At 44.2% G+C, this 20,030-nt stretch overlaps 1 protein-coding gene across 1 annotated transcript; it reads left to right on the top strand.

The window, feature by feature from the left end:
• The first annotated feature begins 453 nt into the window (after positions 1-453).
• On the top strand, positions 454-19,954 carry LOC311132375 (E3 ubiquitin-protein ligase RNF19B-like). The gene is made up of 9 exons (XM_084165631.1): positions 454-752; positions 9,392-10,722; positions 13,778-13,977; positions 14,358-14,502; positions 15,383-15,545; positions 16,522-16,777; positions 16,991-17,180; positions 17,472-17,606; positions 17,959-19,954. Exons 2-9 carry the CDS (start codon positions 10,031-10,033, stop codon positions 18,386-18,388), a joined length of 2,211 nt encoding a protein of 736 aa, XP_084021757.1. The 5' UTR covers positions 454-752; positions 9,392-10,030; the 3' UTR covers positions 18,389-19,954.
• Positions 19,955-20,030: the final 76 nt, after the last annotated feature.

The following is a 20,030-nucleotide window of genomic DNA, read 5'->3' as shown; positions in this document are numbered from 1 at the left end:
ATTACTTGCTACTAATATAACGCTGAACTGCCATTACCTCAATGTGAATTGAGTCATGGTTCACTTTGCATAATGGGCATAGATGGGTGGATGTTTTTATGGAACATAACAAATTAGTTTGCATTAGCCTGCATTGTGATTTGGCTAACGTTCATACTTGTCAAAGGTGTAATAGGGCTGGAAAGATGTAATTTGAGCAAATGGATCCAGGAACATTGCGCCACCACTCAATCATATCTGGAAAGTTGGATGAAATTCAGTAGGATACATTACCCATATCTAATCGGAACTCTACACAAATAATGGTCAGCAAGTTCCAGGGGATTTCATTCCACAGAACCAAAATATTGACGTTTACGTGGTTATTTACATACACTGTAAATGCATTTTGAGCTTCCAAAGGTGATGTCACCACGGACGGGTGGGGTTTCCTTGTTCTCTGTTGGTTGCGTCACGGACTAGGGCTTTCCTCCATGAGAAAGCAAAGAAGGAAACTGCAAAGATGATTCTGTTGCTCTCCAAGGAGGGGACAGGGCGCGAGCTGCATTTCATATTCAATCTGAACGCCTAGATATAGTCCATTTTGATATTTTAGGAACAGTGTGTCCGGTCGCGTATAAGAGTCTGAGATTAAATAGCCTAGACATAACGAGGATCTCAATACGCCCAAAGCAAGCAATCACTGCGTATCGCCATTGACGAATGAACATTCACAGCGGATCCCAGAAAACGGTCTCGTACCAAACCTTGAGGTAAGACTAGTCTGCCGTATTGGACCTTGACACAAATTGCAACATCCAATATATAGATTTTTACGCATTTTCATCATGTGGCTTGGAACGTCATGTCGCTTAGTTGCCTACTAGGTAGGCTACATTATGGGAAGTAACATATAGATATCTTAACTCTGACGGATATGTTACTGTTCGTTACATGGTCAGTTTATATGAACAGCTAAAGGTATATATCCCATATTATTGTGCATGTTCTGACAACTCGTCATTCTTGAGTATAAAACAATTACACAGTAATCTAACAGTGAGTCATGGCTGGTGATACAGTGTACTATAGTACATACTGTGTACGCGTTTGTTTTTCATATGCATAAAAAGCTTATTTCTCAAAAAACAAATGCACAAATTTGTTTACAGCCCTGTTAGTGAGCATTTCTCCTTTGCCAAGATAATCCATCCACCTGACAGGTGTGGCATATCAAGAAGCTGATTAAACAGCGTGATCATTACACAGGTGCACCTTGTGCTGGGGACGATATTAGGCCACTCTAAAATGTGCAGTTTTGTCACACAACACAATGCCACAGATGTCTCATGTTTTGAGGGAGCGTGCAATTGACATGCTGACTGTAGAACTGTCCACCAGAGCTGTTGCCAGAGAATATAATATTAATTTCTCGACCATAAGCCGTTTTAGAGAATTTGGTAGTACGCCCAACCGGCCTCACAACCACAGACCACATGTAACCACACCAGCCCAGGACCTCCATATCCTGCGGGATCGTCTAAGACCAGCCACCCAGACAGCTGCTGAAAATTAGGAGTATTTCTGTATGTAATAAAGCCATTCTGTGGGGAAAAACTCATTCTGATTGGCTGGGCTTGGCTCCCCAGTGGGTGGGCCTATGCCATCCCAGGCCCACCCATGGCTGCACACCTGCCCAGTCATGTGCAATCCATAGATTAGGGCCTAATTACTTTATTTCAATTGACTGATTTCCTTATATGAACTGTAACTCACTAAAATCGTTGAAATTGTTGCATGTTGCATTTATAATTTTGTTCAGTATACATGCATGTTTGTACAGTAGTGTCAGGTGAACTACTGCTTAGCTCCTCTGAGCATTCTTTGACATCTCTATTTCAAAATGCCTGTCGTGTCGGTTGCCATCTCATTCTCAGTTTTGTCCTCTCTCACCCCCTCACTCTTTCACTCATTCATTCCTGCTACCACCACTCCCCTGTTTGTCCCAAAAGCATTATTGAGGACATAATATTAATAGATTATATATACAAAAGTATGTTGACACCCCTTCAAATGAGTGGTTTTGACTATTTCAGCCACACCTGTTGCTGACAGGTGTATAAAATCGAGCACACAGCCATGCAATCTCCATAGACAAACATTGGCAGTAGAATGGCCTTACTGAAGAGCTCAGTGACTTTCAACGTGGCACCGTCATAGGATGCCACCTTTCCAGCAAGTCAGTTCGTCAAATTTCTACCCTGCTAGAGCTGCCCCGGTCAACTGTAAGTGCTGTTATTTTGTGAAGTGGAAACGTCTAGGAGCAAAATCGGCTCAGCCGCGAAGTGGTAGGCCACACAAGCTCACAGAACATGACCGCCGAGTGCTGAAGCACGTAGCGAGTAAAAATGGTCTGTCCTCGGTTGTAACACTCACTACCGAGTTCCAAACTGCCTCTTGAAGCAACGTCAGCACAAGAACTGTTAGTTGGGTGAGTGGGTTTCCATGGCCTAACAGCCTCACACAAGCATAAGATCACCATGCGCAATGCCAAGCGTCGGCTGGAGTGGTGTAAAGCTCGCCGCCATTGGACTCTGGAGCAGTGGACACGCGTTCTCTGGAGTGATGATTCACTCTTCACCATCTGGCCGCCCAACGGGCAAATCTGGATTTTTGGCGGATGCCAGGACAACGCTACCTGCCCGAATGCATAGGGCCAACTGTACAGTTAGGTGGAGGAGGAATAATGGTCTGGGGCTGTAAATCATGGTTCGGGCTAGGCCCCTTAGTTCCAGTGAAGGAAAATCTTAACGCTACAGCATACAATGACATTCTAGACGATTCTGTGCTTCCAAATTTGTGGCAACAGTTTGGGGAAGGCCCTTTCCTGTTTCAGCATGACAATGCCCCAGTGCACAAAGCGAGGTCCATACAGAAATGGTTTGTTGAGATCGGTGTGGAAGAACTTGACTGGCCTGCACAGAGGCCTGACCTCAACCCCATCGAGCACCTTTTGGGATGAATTGGAACGTCGACTGCGAGCCAGGCCTAATCGCCCAACATCAGTGCCCGACCTCACTAATGCTCTTGTGGGTGAATGTCCCCGCAGCAATGTTCCAATATCTTGTGGAAAGCCTTTCCAGAAGAGTGGAGGCTGTTATAATAGCAAAGGGGGGACCAACTCCATATTAATGCCCATGATTTTGGAATGAAATGTTTGTTGAGCAGGTGTCCACATACTTTTGGTCATGTAGTGTATCATTCCATTGAGCGAGAATCGAGGTGACGACATGCAACCCTGAAAGCATGATATCCAGCCGCTTGCTCTAGTTACCATCTGTCCTCAACAACTAATAGGAAAATCAATACTCACTTCCCCACAACTATATTCCCATAAGGGACCTCTATTTATTAGAAATGCTGACGTCATTAGTAGTCTCAGGTCCCATATAGTGGAACTATTCTCACAATCATAGTTTGTTAAGGCCTTAACTTTAACCACAAGCTTCAGGGTACTGTCCCCTGTAAGTCAGCCTAACAGTCAACCATTCTAGGCCCATGTGACATCTCTGTCTCCTCTCTACTCCTCTCCACTCACATGCACTGTCCTAATAGACATGTCTCAGCACCTTCTCCCTTATTCTCTTTCTCCCTCTAACTACCCGTCCTCTCCCTGTCTTTCATGCCCGCTGGTCGGTTGGTAGGCCCTGATCTGTGTTGGTGAATTGGAGCTCAGGGGGCAATGGTTGTGGAGCTGGGGCCTGTGCCTGCACTCTGCCACTGTGACGCCTCCAGGCTTCACATGAAATGTTCAACTACTCAGCAGTTTCCCTCCTGAAAGAGCCTCTAATTATAGAACCTCATAGACCGATTCTCCCTTTTCTCTTACTGAATCAGAGGGTTATTCATTCATGTAAGACTGAAGTGTGTGTGTGTGTGCGCGCACGCATGTGTGTTTGTGTTTGACGACATGTCTGTAATGTGTGTATGACTGGGTGTATAAGTATGTGGGTGCGTGTCATGTGCGTTCGAGTGCTTGGGATGGGGGTATTCCAGAGTATTGCTGTTGCTTCATTTTGTTTGAAAAGGGATGCTTGACTGACTGTCCACTGCAGACGAACTCATCTCTGCCAGCTTCAGTTCTGAGGTAAATTCAAAGGAAACGCAAAGTCTGGTTTCTCTAGGTGCTTCCACAGAATGGCCAACGACTGTCTCTGGCACACAACTCCTCTTTAAACTCCCACATCTTCCATTACTGATAGTGTGGAAGGGCTCCACACAGCCTCCAAATGGCCTCCAAACACAATGAATCTGTAGGTAACTAGATAATGGAGCTTTTAGCTGAACAGAAGGACACGTTTCCTTTTTAACCCAGTTAGCATGTAGACTTATCACGTCACGACATGACTCAACTGGCCTGGTGTTTGGAGGCGGCGGCAGCCTTGGCCTGCCCAGCCCTTCTAGCACGCTACCGGGACATGGCGATGCCCTCGTCACAGAGAGAGAGGAGGGAGAGCGAGAAAGAAAGAGAAGGAACAAGTGGGAGAGAGAGAAGGAGAGGTTGAAAGAGAGGTGTATAACTGTGTCTATATTACCTCCTGCCAGGAGAAAAAGAAAGATGTTGTGAAAGAGAAGGACACACTGAGTTGCAACTGTCTCTCTAGCCAGAGGGGCATCTCACTGCCTCACCCTGTCACCACCTTCTTTATTACGCCCTTTTGTTCTAATGAACTTAGAACATTAACCCTGAGTTCACAGAGACCACCTCGCTCTACCCAGAGACTCAGCCCAGAGACACAGGCCTCAGTCCTCAGTTACAGCTCAGGGCTTACTGAGGGTTTAGGAAGTATCACTACAAACCAGCTAATTAGCTTGCCGTCCACTCTGTCTGTCAGTCTTTGTAAACAAAGAACACACTGACATGAATCGGATTGTTTGTGTGGTGGTGTGCTTCAATGACTTAGGCCTACAGGAGTACAGTACTACTATGTCAGTACAATACTGTGCACCCTTTGAGTGTGTTAGTTTGTGTCAACCATATCGCTGAATGTCAACCATATGTTGCACGTTGAAAATTATACACACAAAAATCTTTATTTACTCTTTATTTTATAAAGCATAATCAAAGTAGCCAAAGTGAAACACTTAAAATATAGCACAAAAGTATAATAGGGACGTCCCCAGTCTTCCCTTTTACTTTGGTTATTGTCTTCATTTTGCATAATGTATTTGCAGAGGTGTAGCCCCAACACAGCTCTGCTACTGCTACAGCAACATTTCAGCTCTAAGTGACTCAGCGGCTTGTGGAACAACTATCAGGTCTTTCGGTGGCACACCTATATTACACCTAATTGACTTACAGTAATTTTGTGTGTGTGTGTGTGTGTATGCAGTATTTAGGTTCATAGGGCCCCTGGGAAGGATGGAGGATCCTAAATTGCTTAGACTGTACGGTTTCAGTGTCTTCCGCAGATAGAATTGCTTAGACTAGGCCAAACAAACTGAAAGAACAAACGGGCCCCACTTAATGTCCAAAAAGAGCAATGTCTCTGTCAAGAGGATGAGAGGCAATGCATACAGTTGACTCACAGTGCAGCAGCAAGGATAACAATATCTGACTTGTCTGAGAGGTTTTTAATGTAGAAGACAAGCTAGAGAGCTGCTTAGAGGCAAAATAAAACAAATTAATTAGTGTAATTGTACATCACAGCGAGAGATTGTGTGTGAGCGAGCAGCAGTCGAGTGGGAGGAAAAGTTAGGGACAAAGAGTGTGCTGTTCACAGAATCCAGACCACTGAGTCTTCAGCCTGTTCATGCCCATCTGCCATGTCTCCTCACTCACACTCATCCCTCTCTCTCTCTCTCTGTCTCTCTCCCAAGTCATGCAGGGGCTACATTAATTTTATATCACACAGAAATAATTCAAAAATGTCTAACTTTGGAAACTACACTGAACAAAACTATAAACGCAACGTGCAACAATTTCAAAGATTTTACTGAGTTACAGTTCATATAAGGAAAACAGTCAATTTAAATAAATAAATGAGGCCCTAATCTATGGATTTCACATGACTGGGAATACAGATGTGCATCTGTTGGTCACAGATATATATACAAAAAAAGTAGGGGTGTGGATCAGAAAACCAGTCCGTATCTGGTGTGACCACCATTTGCCTCATGCAGAGTGACACATGGCCTTCACATAGAGTTGATCAGGCTGTTGATTGTGTCCTGTGGAATGTTGTTCCACTCTTCAATGGCTGTGCGAAATTGCTGGATATTGGCGGGAACTGGAACACGCTGTTGTACACTTCGATCGAGAGCATCCCAAACATGCTCAATGGGTGACATGTCTGGTGAGTATGCAGGCCATGGAAGAACTGGGACATTTTCAGCATTTTCAGCTTCCAGGAATTGTGCACAGATATGGTATTGTGCATTATAATGCTGAAACATGAGGTGATGACAGCGGATGAATGGCACGACAATGGGCTTCAGGACCTTGTCACGGTATCTATGTGCATTCAAATTGCCATCGATAAAATGCAATTGTGTTTGTTGTCCGTAGCTTTTGCCTGTCCATACCATAACCCCACCGCCACCATGGGGCACTCTGTTCACAACGTTGACATCAGCAAACCGCTCGCCCACATGACTCCATACACGCTGTCTGCGATCTGTTGAAACTGGGATTCATCTGTGAAGAGCACACTTCTCCAGCGTGCCAGTGGCCAACGACGGTGAGCATTTGCCCACTGAAGTTGGTTACGACGCTGAACTGCAGTCAGGTCAAGACCCTGGTGAGGAGGACGAGCATGCAGATGAGCTTCCCTGAGATAGTTTGTGCAGAAATTCTTGGGTTGGGCAAACCCACAGTTTCATCAGCTTACCGGGTGGCTGGTCTCAGACAATCCCGCAGGTGAAGAAACCGGATGTGGAGGTCCTGGGCTGGCGTCGTTACACGTACCAATAGTATTTCAACAATCATGGCTAGCTATATAGAGTATTTATCAGTGGAGGCTCCTCGGAGGAGGAAGGGGAGGACCATCCTTCTCAGTGAATTTTATACAAATAAAAATTGTGAAACATTGAAAAAGTTATCCTTTTTAGATAAAACTATACAAAATGTCACCAAATAATTGATTAAAACACCCTGTTTTGCAATGAAGGTCTACAGTAGCCTCAACAGCACTCTGTAGGGTAACACAATGGTGTAGCCAGAGGACAGCTAGCTTCCGTCCGCTTCCGTCCTTCTCTTGGTACATTGACTTCAATACTAAATTAGGAGGCTCTTGGTTCTCACCCCTTTCCATAGACTTACACAGTAATTATGACAACTTCCGGAGGACGTCCTCCAACCTATCAGAGCTCTTGCAGCATGAACTGACATGTTGTCCACCCAATGAAAGGATCAGAGAATGAATCTAGCTCTGAAAGCATAAGCTAGAGCTAGCTAGCTATCACTGCAGTGCATAAAATGTGGTGAGTAGTTGACTCAAAGAGAGAAAAAGACAATAGTTGAACAGTTTTCAACAAAATAATTTCTTCAAAAATGAAGCAGGAGAAGCAAGAGAGAAAGAGAGATTTCATCATTTTTTTACACTTTCAGTTTCACTTACTTAGCTAGCAAATGCTGCTGGCTAGTTTAGTTACTCAAATACCCTGCTCAAACAGAGGGATGCTATGTTAGCTAGCTGGCAATGACTATCCAACAGAACACTGGAACTCTTCCAAGTCAAGGTAAGGTTTTGGTTTTATTAATTTATTGCCACTGGGGCCCACCGGTCTAACTGCTTACTGACTATACACTGTAACGTTACTGCATGATTGTAGCGGGTTTACTAACGCATTAGTTCTATTAGCTATGTTGACTAGGACGTTACTTTAGCTAATATGGGGACAACGATGTAGGCTGTGTATAGCGGTTATGACATGGTTTGGCTTGGAAAGTGAACTGTGTTTATGCGTAATCAGGGGTGTATTCATTCCGCCGATTCTGTTGAAAAACGTTTCTTAAACGGAATACCTGAATTTGTCCAATAGAAACTCTTGTTTGCAACTGTTGGACTAATGATTACACCCTAGATAAGCTAGATGCAGGCAAGAGTGTGCAAGGCAGTATTGAATGTGTCACTGTCTGTCCATGTGTCACTGTCTGTCATCTCACATGTTTGTCTCGACCTGTGTGCACCTACGTTGTAAACTTTCATTCATAGGCTAGGTTGTAGCAACCTCATGATGGGTATAGGGGGAATTTGAGTATCATATAGTAGCCTAAACCCATCGATGTTACATTGAACTGGGTGAATGGAATATGAATGACAGTCTTCCAACATGCTGTAATGGAAATAAGGCCATGCTCATGAAAAAAAAATGGTCCTCCCTCATCATAAACGGCACTGACCGCCACTGGTATCTATGTTAGCCCTTTCCCCATATACCCTTCTGTCAACAAGGGCTGAAGTCTGATGTTTTATGAGTCAGTACACATACTGGTGGATCCTCTCTCTGTGTCTGTCTCAGCCTCCTGCACTCAGAGGCTACTACTGGAATCATAATCAGATTTGCCTTGTCATAGACCCGTAGTCCAGAGGCCAGGCATACTGTAGGAGAAGAAAATCAGGCCAGGACACAGTTATGACTCTGTTATGACTCAGTGTGTGTGTGTGTTTGCTTAGAAGATGGGTGTATATAGGCTACCTTAGACAGTGGCACAGATTCTGAATATCAACCCTCATAACTCTCCCTCTCAGTCTCTCTTGCCCTTTCCCCTTATCTTAGCATAATATTGTCATCTGCATACACACACACTCTCACCTATAACACTGCATAAATACACACATACATTAAGCAGTACTGTAATTACCAGTGTCTACATTATATATAAATGACAAGAGTACATGTGTTATTTGTGTGTGTGTGTCAGTGTGTACATAAGTGCCGGTGTCACTGAGTGGGTCGCTGATTGCTCGGCTCCTAGTGAGCATCAGCATGGCAACCGCAGTAGCAGAGCAGTGTGAAGTGAAAAGCAGCTCGCGACTGTGTGTGTGTGAGAGAGAGGGTTTCATGTTGACGGAGCGAGACAAAGGAGAAGAGCAGATGAGAGAAAGAATGAGAAGGAATAATAAGAGGATACATAATATAGAAGGTTATTGGACTGATGAATATGTTTGCTTCATCATTAGTAAGTTCACAAAATTAGTATTTCGCTTTCCAAAGAGCTGTATCTTATGAGTCAAGTGTGAGTCAATGAGCATGGTTTAATCAGTGATTATGCTAACTGTGTGTGTGCATAGTGTATTGCATTTCCTCTTCCTGACTATCTGCACCAAGAGTTAATTATGTCATACTGAGCATGCTCCCTGTGCTCTTTTGCACTGCTAACTTCCTGTTCTCTTCTTCCTCCTCACAGACGGTTGATTGAGAGTGTGAGAGACACACAGAAGAGAAGAGGAGAAGAAAAAGAGAGATAAAAGGACTACAGAAGAAAATCTGGCCGGAGCAACCACCAAGAAGGATTTAAGAAATGTTGAATAACCTCCAAGAAGTTGTTCTATAAAAATGTTTCCTCCTCGTTTGAATTGAGACATTTACTGAGAAGTGACGTTGACGTTTCCTGTTGTAGTCATTCTCCTCTTTGTCGTTTACAGTAACAGTTTACTGTCAGTTTGGACCCCATGTCTGTTTGGACGAAAGTACACCTGTTACTTTTCTCACATTCTTGATTTGGAGCAACTGAGTGTGAGAGGTGTGAACGCCAGTGGGAGGGAAGGGGAATTTTGGCTATTTGTTTCTTTCACTTTTATCTTCTCGCTTATTGTTCCATTTGTGGGTTCCATTGTTTCTTGGAAGAGGAAGGGAAAAGGGTTTCCAACTGGGTATCAGTGACATTCCGTTCTGGTTTCACCCAAGGACAAGTACCCTCTTGTGTGTGCTCGTGTGTGTGAGTGTGAATTGGAGTGTGTTTGTGTTATTGTGTGTGAGGAAAGCGTCCTCACAGTGAGTAAGAGCGGAAAAGGAAAGAAGCAACTGTGTGTCACTTTCTGGGAAAATGGGATCGGAAAAGGACTCGGAATCCCCCAACTCCTCGGTGAGCGGCATTACCAACCCGAAATGCCGGGCACCGGGAAAACGGCAAGGACGCATCTCCTTCCACAGCCTCTTCCACAGCAAACGAGGTTCCCGGAGCGCCAATGCAGGGGCGGCCACACCTTTATCCCAGCTCCACAACCAACACCATCAACAACAGCAACTCACCCCCCTTGTCCTCCCTGTAGTCCCTTCCACCCCCACACCTAACCCAGCCCCCACCACCACCGCCATGGACGCCCCCCAGGACCCAGCCACCTCCCCCACCTCCACCCCAGCAGAGCCCCTCTCTTCCAGTCGGATCTCCCTGGGTCCGCCCCAGTCCTCCAGCTCCACCACCTCCAGCGCCTCTCCTCCAGCCGACTTCCTGGAGTGCCCCCTGTGCCTGGTGCACCAGCCTCCCAAACAGCTCCCCGAGCTGCTGGGCTGCAGCCACCGCTCCTGCCTGTGCTGCCTGCGCCAGTACCTGCGCATCGAGATCACCGAGAGCCGCGTCCACCTCAGCTGCCCCGAGTGCTCGGAGCGACTGGCTCCTCATCAGGTGGCAGACATTTTGGATGACGCAGCGCTGCTGGAGAAGTATGAGGAATTCCTGCTGCGACGCTGCCTGGCCTCTGACCCGGACTGCCGCTGGTGTCCCGCGCCCGACTGCGGGTAAGAATCAACTCTGATTGTTGCCTGGTCTTAACCTTAATCTTAACCTGAGTGTGAACCTGAACCTTAACCCAAACTCTATAGAGTCATCACTGTCTAGCCATGGTAAAAGGGGCAGAAGTACCTTAAAGCGCTTTCTGACCACAAATGTGATTTTAACCCCTAACCCTGAACGTAACCCTTACCTTTACCAAACCCCTACTGTTAACCCTAGCCGTAACCTTTTTTTTTAGCAGATTCATGCTTTCAAAGTTCAGTTATATCCGAAGTCTGAGGATGATTGTCGTAAACTGGAATGACCTACAGTATTATAACAAGCTTTAGAGGTGACAAAAGTGAGGGTGAGAGGAAAGGTTTATAGCCTAGAATTCTCTAAGTAGGTTAGTATGTTACAGACTAGGGGAATGACAATGCTCGGAGGCTGATTGTGAAATGGGGAAATTTCTGATAAACTGGAATGAGCCTATTGTGTGTGTGCCACACGCAAGTGTTTATGTGTGTGTGTATGTATGTTTGTGTGTATGTGACACGCGCATGCATGTGTATGTGGGAGGGAAAGCACAGATTATCTGTGCTGGTTATATTCAAAGGAAACATGTCTGTTTGGTAATGTCAATCCTGTCAGACAGAGGGGAAGGACCAAGACAGTGGGCTGGACTATAGATGACCTACATTCTAAAGAGACCAGAATGACTCACTACACTACCATTCCTTCCCTGCAGCCCTTGGAAGGGTCTAGTGTGGTTTGGGCTAACTAGAGTGAAGGTTTTCAAAGGGGTACAGTGTGTGTGTGTGTGTGTCATCATTGACCTACTTGAAGAGTGCAGATTCCATACACTTGAGATTGTGTATGTCATAATGGTACTACATTGTCGTAGATAAGGAATATGTGGCCTTGGTCATAGTAAAGTGGCCTGGATTGTCTCTGGCTGTGGAGTCTCGGAGACCTCTTTGTCTCAATCGCTCTCTCTCTTTCTTTATTTGTCTTTCACTTTCTTTCTCTTTTTTAAAAATCTGTTTGTCACACAAACCACAGACTCCTTAACTCTTTCTCGCTTGAATGATCACACACAAACACACGCACGCACACACCAGGGTTTGGCTCAATTCAGAATTTTGGAATAAGTCAAGGGGTATGAATACTTTCTGAAGGCACTGTAGAATAGACGAGGCATTTTAATTTCATTGAATTTCACTGACTGTAATTATATTTCCTTTCTTTCAAATTCGAATTGGAGTTCTGTATCCTGTTTACTACTTCAATTCAAATTCAATAATTTTATTGGAATTTATGAGGCATTCTCAATTCTGAATTGAGCCCAACCCTGACATACACACACACACACACACACACACACATCTCAATCTATTATTCTTGTGAAGGCCTCCTTCAACTAAGCTTCATTGTCCTTTAGTCTCATCGATTAGTTCCCTCTCCATTCCCCAATCAGACCTCACTGATTGACATGGGGAGACAACCAATCAGAGCAGCGATAGGTCGCTCTGCAGGCTGTCAGTTGCTATGGTGACTAGTGATGCGGCATAGAGGTAGCCAATGTTGCCAGGGGTAACAGAGAGGTTGGGATTTATTTAAAGTGATCATTACACACTCACTGGACTGAGTGTGTGTGTACAGAGTCACAGACAGTGGATTACATTTGTACTGTAATAATAGCTTAGTTGAAAACAAAGCAGTGTCTCACCATTTAAAGCAATGAAAGCTTACACTATTCTTAGATGTGGCTGTCAGAGTGCATTTGCTCCGAATGTGCAGCTTGTCAGCATTGGACTCCTCAGATTCTCACCGCTCAAAGCCATAATGTCAGTAATGCTCGTGCTCCACCGCAGCAGAACCGACCAGTCGAATCAAATCACATTTTATTGGTCACATACACATATTTAGCAGATGTAATCGCGGGTGTAGCGAAATGCAGCGTTGACATGGAATGTTCCTACAGGGAAAAGGCTTCCTTGGCAACTTGTGTCTCTGCTCTGTTGCAACAAGTCACTGAGCTCAGGCTTGAAGACATGTTGCCAGTTTGAACAAGCAATGTAATTGGGAAAGAAACCAGCACAAACTGGATTTAATGGGCAGCTAAGAACTGTGTTAAAGGGGAAAAACCATAGCGGTGTAAATATTTCCCCTAGTTTGAGGTTTTGAAAGAGACAGAGTAGGGTTTCAACAGTTTTGGTATTTGACATCTGGTTTCTCTGTGTAGTGGAATGCTGAAGGACTTTAAGAGAGTGGTGGTCAATAAGATTGAGTGCTCAGCTTGAATACCAGTAGACCTACATTCAAAATAGTTGTGTGACAGGTCGTATGTCATTTTTAGCGTTGTTTTCTGATGAGAAAGAGAGATTAACTTTCAAATTAAATTCAGTTTTGCTCAGTCTCAGTATTTGAACACTGTCACTCACAAATAGTTTTACATTTAAGCAATAAAGCCCAAGGTGATGTGGTATATGACCAATATACCACGGCTTTCAGCCAATCAGCATTCAGGGCTCAAACCACCCAGTTTATAATAGATTAAATAACATTTCATCTTTACATACAGTACATAATGATCTCGTTACATCCAAGATAAGATAAGAACCATGCCTCCCCTCTTATGGTATTGTGACAGCCTATTTACTGTATTGAGAAATGTTTGTGTATGGCGTCGTGTAGCTCTACAATGATGATAATATGCTATGAAGTTTAGCTCTTGGTCTTTCTCCCCTCATGTCCTTCATTGAGGTTACTCCAGACTGCCTGAAATCATCTTTTGCCTATTTCCCTCTCTCTCCACGGCTCAGTAATTGTAAACATTTGTCCAGCTACAGTGTATTTAAATTGAACCCTAACCGCTTGATAGTTTCTTTAACTCTTTATTTCCTCCAAGGCTGTTGTGTTCCCTCCACTGACTCAGTAACTCTCTCTCTCCCCCTCCCTCTCTCTCTCTTTCAGTGCAGTGATGTCTTCTTCACTTTGCCATTGATTTCGCATTAGCCGAATTGTGCCTAATAAAGATTTTCTGAAAATCAAACATCTCCCTCTTTTTCCCTCTGCCAGGTTTGCAGTGATTGCTTCGGGCTGTGCCAGCTGCCCCAGGCTGGTGTGTTGTAGAGAGGGCTGCTTGGCTGAGTTCTGTTACCACTGCAAGCAGGCGTGGCACCCCAACCAGACATGTGACTCGGCCCGCCAGCAGAGGGCACTCTCCCTGCACTTGCACAGCAACCACTCACCCAGCTACACACAGGAGCACGGGCCTGGTACTTTGATTACTCTTCATAATGTTATTATTATGACTTTATATTAGTCTCCCTCTTCTCATAAAGCAATTTTCAGACCTCCTTTCAGGTTCCAAATGTCTCGAAGGACATAACAGTAAGTCGGTATAAGTTCGACCTTATCACAACCTCATTTGTCTCAGCCTGTCTCTTTTATACTAGCTGTTGGCAGTCAAAAATAACTCTATCGGCACACAATGTCTCCAAACCAATCCTCCTCTGTCTCTGGTAAAAGTAGAAGTCCCTTTTAGGCACAGATCTAGAATCAGCTTACCCTCCCCATATTCTAACGGCAAACCATAAAACTGACCTCAGATCCTACTCCCACTAATCAACTTACCCACTCTCTCTCTTGTCTCTAGCTGATGACATCAAGCCCTGCCCACGATGTGGCGCCTACATAATCAAGATGAACGATGGCAGCTGTAACCACATGACCTGTGCTGTGTGTGGCTGTGAGTTCTGCTGGCTCTGCATGAAGGAGATCTCTGACCTGCACTACCTCAGGTAACTCTCAAGATTATTGCAGTTCACGTCAACACATATTTATGTAATGGAGTAGTAGATTACTTTCCATGTGCCAAAACTACGTATAGGGCTACCCACCCTTAGCGGAGTTGCCAACAACCGGATGCATCTGGTTTTCAGGGATACAGATAATTCAACTTAGCGTCCTTTCCCGCTGAAAACCGAATGTGGGAACTCCGCTCAGCTGTTTTCTTTTACGCCTGCTACGCTAGGTTAAGGCCTACATGATGACATCCACCCAATTTTAAAGCATGATTGTCATTACAGAGGCTTGACTGATGCTTTAAAAAAATTATTATACACATTTTATGGAATGAATTAAAATCAAACCAAATACTGACGCAAAACATAACTGAATGAAAAGCTTTATTGTTTTGATAAGAAGGCTTCACCAAATATATTCCTACAGTAAAATGCCAAAACATTTCCACAGATTCCGTCTAACACATCTTACATCATATGAGCATACTGTAATAGTGGATAACAGGCAGTGATGTGTGTCTAACTGCTGTGTGACAATAAGCAGAGGGCTCTGAATTCATAATGACAACCTTACCTCACCTCCACTCCTCTGTTGCTGTGGTGTATCCTGATTGTTTTTCCTGAACTTGGGCCCAGAACTAATCAGTCTTCTGTCTACCCCCCCTTGCTCTTCAACCTATTTCTCCCCCTTTCTTTCTATATCTGTTTCCTCTTAATTCCTAATTTTTCTTTATTTTTTCTTTCTCTTTCACAATCTCCTCCTCCCCCCTCTCTCTCTCTCTATTTTCTACCCATTCCATTTTTCCCATTTTTCCTACGTTCTCTTTCCCTTTGTCTCCCGCTATATCCCTCCATCAATCTCTCTTCTTTTTCTCAGTCCATCAGGGTGTACGTTCTGGGGAAAGAAGCCATGGACTCGTAAGAAGAAGATCCTGTGGCAGCTGGGCACTCTGATCGGAGCCCCGGTGGGCATTACCCTAATCGCTGGTATCGCTGTGCCTGCCATGGTTATTGGCATTCCCGTCTATGTGGGGCGCAAGGTGGGCAAAAACACTGGCAGATGGCAACCCCTTACTGAAAATCCCCCTTACATTTGGCCTACGCTCAGTCATTTAGCAGACTGGCTTATTTAGAGTGGCTTACTGTCAGAGTGTAGACATTAAAAGGAAAATAAAGAAAATATTTACTTTTCATGATATTTAACAGAAAAGCTATTAATTGTAGAAATTAAATGTGACAGTGCTGGTCTTAGAAATTGAGTTAGTTTCATTATGATTTTCACTTTCATGGTGACACTTTCATTTCCTGTGTGTATTTCAGTAATTGAGAAATACAATTCCTAAAATAGATATGGTTTCAAACCATTAGAAACTCTTATTTAGTTTAGGTATGATGCTACAACTGTTCTTTGGAAATAACATAATTTAGAAAAAAATGTGTCAAGATAGAATTGCACAATTACCTATTTTGAAGGATATCTCTTTAGCGCATCCTTGTGGTAATACAGTATAACTGCGAGATTCAATTTAAGGTCATTTGAATGCTGTACGAAAGCCCTCCCACACACACTTTATTGTTCCAGGCCCCTAAGCCTTCCCAGCTGTAGAAATACCTTTCAAAGTATTTTGTACTCAGCCAACTCCCTTCCACCCAGTCACAACCAGACATTTCATGCTGTAATAGGCCTAGGTAAAGTCCTCTGATGGTGGTACTAAAATACTAATATAAGCCTGTGAACAAAGAAAGAAATCCCCTTACACGACATATGACCTACTTTTCCCAAGTGCTTTATAATATTAATTGAACCTAAATCACAATACAGACGTTTCAGCTGCAATAGCCTTTATTGCTAGCCTGGTCCCAGATCGGTTTGTGCTGTTTTGCCAACTCCTATGGACAAAACAGCACAACCAGATCTGGGACCAGGCTACATTGTTTGACCGTTGTGAACGTTTAGGATGTGTATTTACTGTATAACTTCACCTTCACTACTATCTATCTTTTATTTTGTGATAGATTCACGCCCATTATGAGGGGAAGAAGACCAATCGCCACAGGAGGAACCTGGCCATCACAGGAGGAGTGGCCGTGTCAATCATCACAGCTCCTGTGATCGCAGCCGTCAGTGTGGGTATTGGCGTGCCCATCATGTTGGCGTACGTCTATGGAGTCGTGCCCATCTCTCTGTGCCGCGGAGGAGGCTGTGGCGTCAGCCGAGGAAAGGGGCGTGGCATGCGGATAGACTTTGACGAGGACGACGGCCCAATCACAGGTGAGCAAGACTTAAAGAGCTATAATTTTTGCCTTAATAAACCTATTACTGTAAAATACAACAATGACACTTACCTACATGTATGTCTCTCTTTTATGTTACAATCATCATTGAACTGCTAATTAATTGAGACAAGAAATATTGAATGGAATCGAATGGAAAAATATCTCCTCATCAAGCATGAAATAAAAATATTAAATAATTGTCCCCCAGTGGCTGATGCGTGGCGGGCCCTCAAGTCCCCCAGACTGGGTGAGAGCAGCCTGGAGGGGGCAGCCAGCGGCCTCAGCACCACCTCCCCCAGCGAGGGCCTCTCTGTGGCCCCCAGGGTCCTGGGGGACACCCCCCACTTCAACACTCTGGCCGGGGGCGCTCTTGGAGCCAGGGCTGGCAAATACAACAGGTATGGAGAGAGTCCCAGCAGGGAACCTGTTCTGTACGTCTTATGGAGGGGAATGTTGTGTATTGTAAGCAGAGAGACAGTATAAATAGGGGCCAAGTAAGCCTTAAACGAACTAACTACAGTTGTTGTTGTCCCTTTGAAAGTTCTGTATTTTGGTTGTATGAGGACTGCTCTTATAACCGCTGCTGTGAATGTTTTTGCTGAGTAAATGTAATGTGGCATATGTTGAACACTGTAATAACTGTTGTTGGTATAACCATGTAATAATAACCATGTTTTGTGTTGTTCCAGGTTGGCGCTCCAGGGAGGGGAGCCGGGGAAGGACGGTGCCCAGAGAGAGACAGGTAGTCTGGGAGCGGGTAGTGACTGTGCCAGCACCCGGGGCATGGCAGGCTCCATTATCTCCTCCTACACACTCCCTGACAGGTGAGTGTCACAATTACACACACACATGATTTTGAGAGAACCTACTCCTCCTCCTTGATTTGACATCTAGTCTGAATCTGTTTCTGTCGGTCTCATGTTGTTGTTGTCTCTGATTGCACTCCATGATTTCCTCGAATCTCTCTTGAGTCTGACTTGTCTTTAGTCTGTGTGGTATGCAGGCAGCACTTAGTGGTTCAGAAATATTTATTTTAGCCATTGATTTAGTTCCCGACAGATGTTTTCAAATCGATTTTGAGTTAAACTTATAATGGTAGGCAAGGTGACACTGGATACAGCAGATGATATGCTGACTAGTAAATCTAAACGTCTTTGTTCTCCTTTGTTCTCCTAGGGACTGTACTAACCTGGAGATCCAGGTGGACATCGAGACCAAACCCAGCCACCTCTGCCTGACCAGTGAGGAAGACCTAAACACGCCCCCTGCTGCTATGGCAGCATGCCCCAGCTCGGGGGGGGAGGAGCCTCAGGACTGCAGCTCCAGAAGGGGCGGGGCTCTGTTTGGCTCAGCACTAGGTCTGTCGCCAGGGGCATCGCTCAGGGAGGGGCTTCGCGATGTCACTCTGGCCCAGCCCGAGAGCATCCGCAGCGACCTGGAGATGTCCGACACCCAATCGGACGACATCGCTGAGCTGACGTCAGACGACTGTGACTCGCCTCATCCCAACAGCTGCCGGCCCCCTCAACCCCAGGCCACCTGCAGACCCCTTCACACCTCCGACAGACTGCACTGTCCCCCGGATAACGTCATCCTCTATGTTTAAGAGTCCGACTGACTGAGAGCTCTCAGAGATTCCACAAACCCCCCCCAAAAATTGTTTTAGCTTTTCTCCATTCATTGATTTAGCTTTTCGGTAATTATTTTGCTGCTTTTTTGTTAACAAAACGTCTTACCTGCAAACAACAACCATCTACATGTGTATGTCTGTCTTTCTATCAACATCTCGATCTCCTTGCAGAGAATTGGCAGGGTTCTACCTCTGAGATTTCTCTGTTTACTTCTTGGTGCAAAAATGCCTTGGCTACTTACGCAACAAAAAAAAGCTCAACAAGAGGTACACATTTGCCACAAGAAATACTGCAAAAAAAGAGGAAAGAAGGTGAAATGTCACCAAGCACACTAATGAGTGAAGGATTGTGGGGAATGGGGTTTGTACTATGGAAGAGGATGTTTTTAGGGATGTTTGAGTGTGGCATTTGTACTGAACTTTGTTGGCTTGATTTCCTCCTGTTCTTTTGTTAGAACTGAATGATATTGAATGATTTTGAAATGGTATTATTTACTGTGTGCATGAGTGTGCGTGAACTGCGTTTTCTATGGCTGTATAGACCTACAAGTGTAATATGTACCTGTTACACTGGTGGAGTTTACAGTAGTTTGTTCAGAGACATGACTTTTGGAGGCGATCTGCACTTGAATCTCACCTGCACAGAGAAGAACAATTTAACAAGAGTCGATGTCGTGGAAGATAGACAAGTAATTAACCAGCAGACAGTTCCTCTTGAATGACTGACTGCCTGCCTTACAGACAGTGATGACACTCACTGACGAACACATTGGCTTTCTGACATGCTAGCTGTCTGACCCACTCAGATTGTGTGTGTTGTGCTATTCAAAGAGTATAAAGACAAAGACATAATATACATTTTCAGTAGAAAACAATAGTAGAATGGATGGACTTCTTGTGATTGTATTTGTTTGTCCCACTATCGAGTGAAGTTATGAATGAGCACTTGTGCACTTTATCTAAATATTCATATTTCTTTTGCTATTCGTTGTCATCAATTACTCTGTGAGTTTTCTTCCATTGCATAACATCATACTTGTAAAATCATAGCCAAATGTTGATTATCAGTAACCTTTTTACAGTGTAACAACATTTTGCAGACCCATTTTTATTTCTTCTAGAATAATTACTAGAGCTTATTTTTGCTGTTTACCAACCATGTGCTTCAGTTTCAGTTGTTTAAGATATTCCCATTTACTATAGACATCATGAAATCTCTATATGGGAATATTGTTTTATTTCAAATAAGCTTTATGGAGTTTGATCATACTATTGGGCAGTGCTTAGTATGGTCTGTTGATGTTATTCAGTTGTCGCTTATTTCTGCCTATGAGAAACAACATGAATGTACCATGGATTGAAACAGAACTTCTTAAATATGAAAAGAGGATTTACCCTTAAGAAAACATATACAGTATTGTATATAAATGTGTAGTATCTCCTGGCACTGCTTTGTAAGACCCTGTATGGGGCCAAACACACAGGACTGTGAAAGAGGTTGTGGACATTCTTTTGGAAAATAAACACATTTTTCTGTTGCACAAATATTGTCTTATTATTATATGTTCTATTATGTTTGAAATATTGGGGTTATTCATGGGGAAAAGGGTATGGAACA

The sequence above is a fragment of the Coregonus lavaretus genome (assembly GCF_964263955.1).
Source record: "Coregonus lavaretus genome assembly, chromosome: 7".
Taxonomy (NCBI): domain Eukaryota; kingdom Metazoa; phylum Chordata; class Actinopteri; order Salmoniformes; family Salmonidae; genus Coregonus; species Coregonus lavaretus.
The sequence above is the reverse complement of the archived record's forward strand: the minus strand, read 5'-3'. Positions and strand labels throughout refer to the sequence as shown.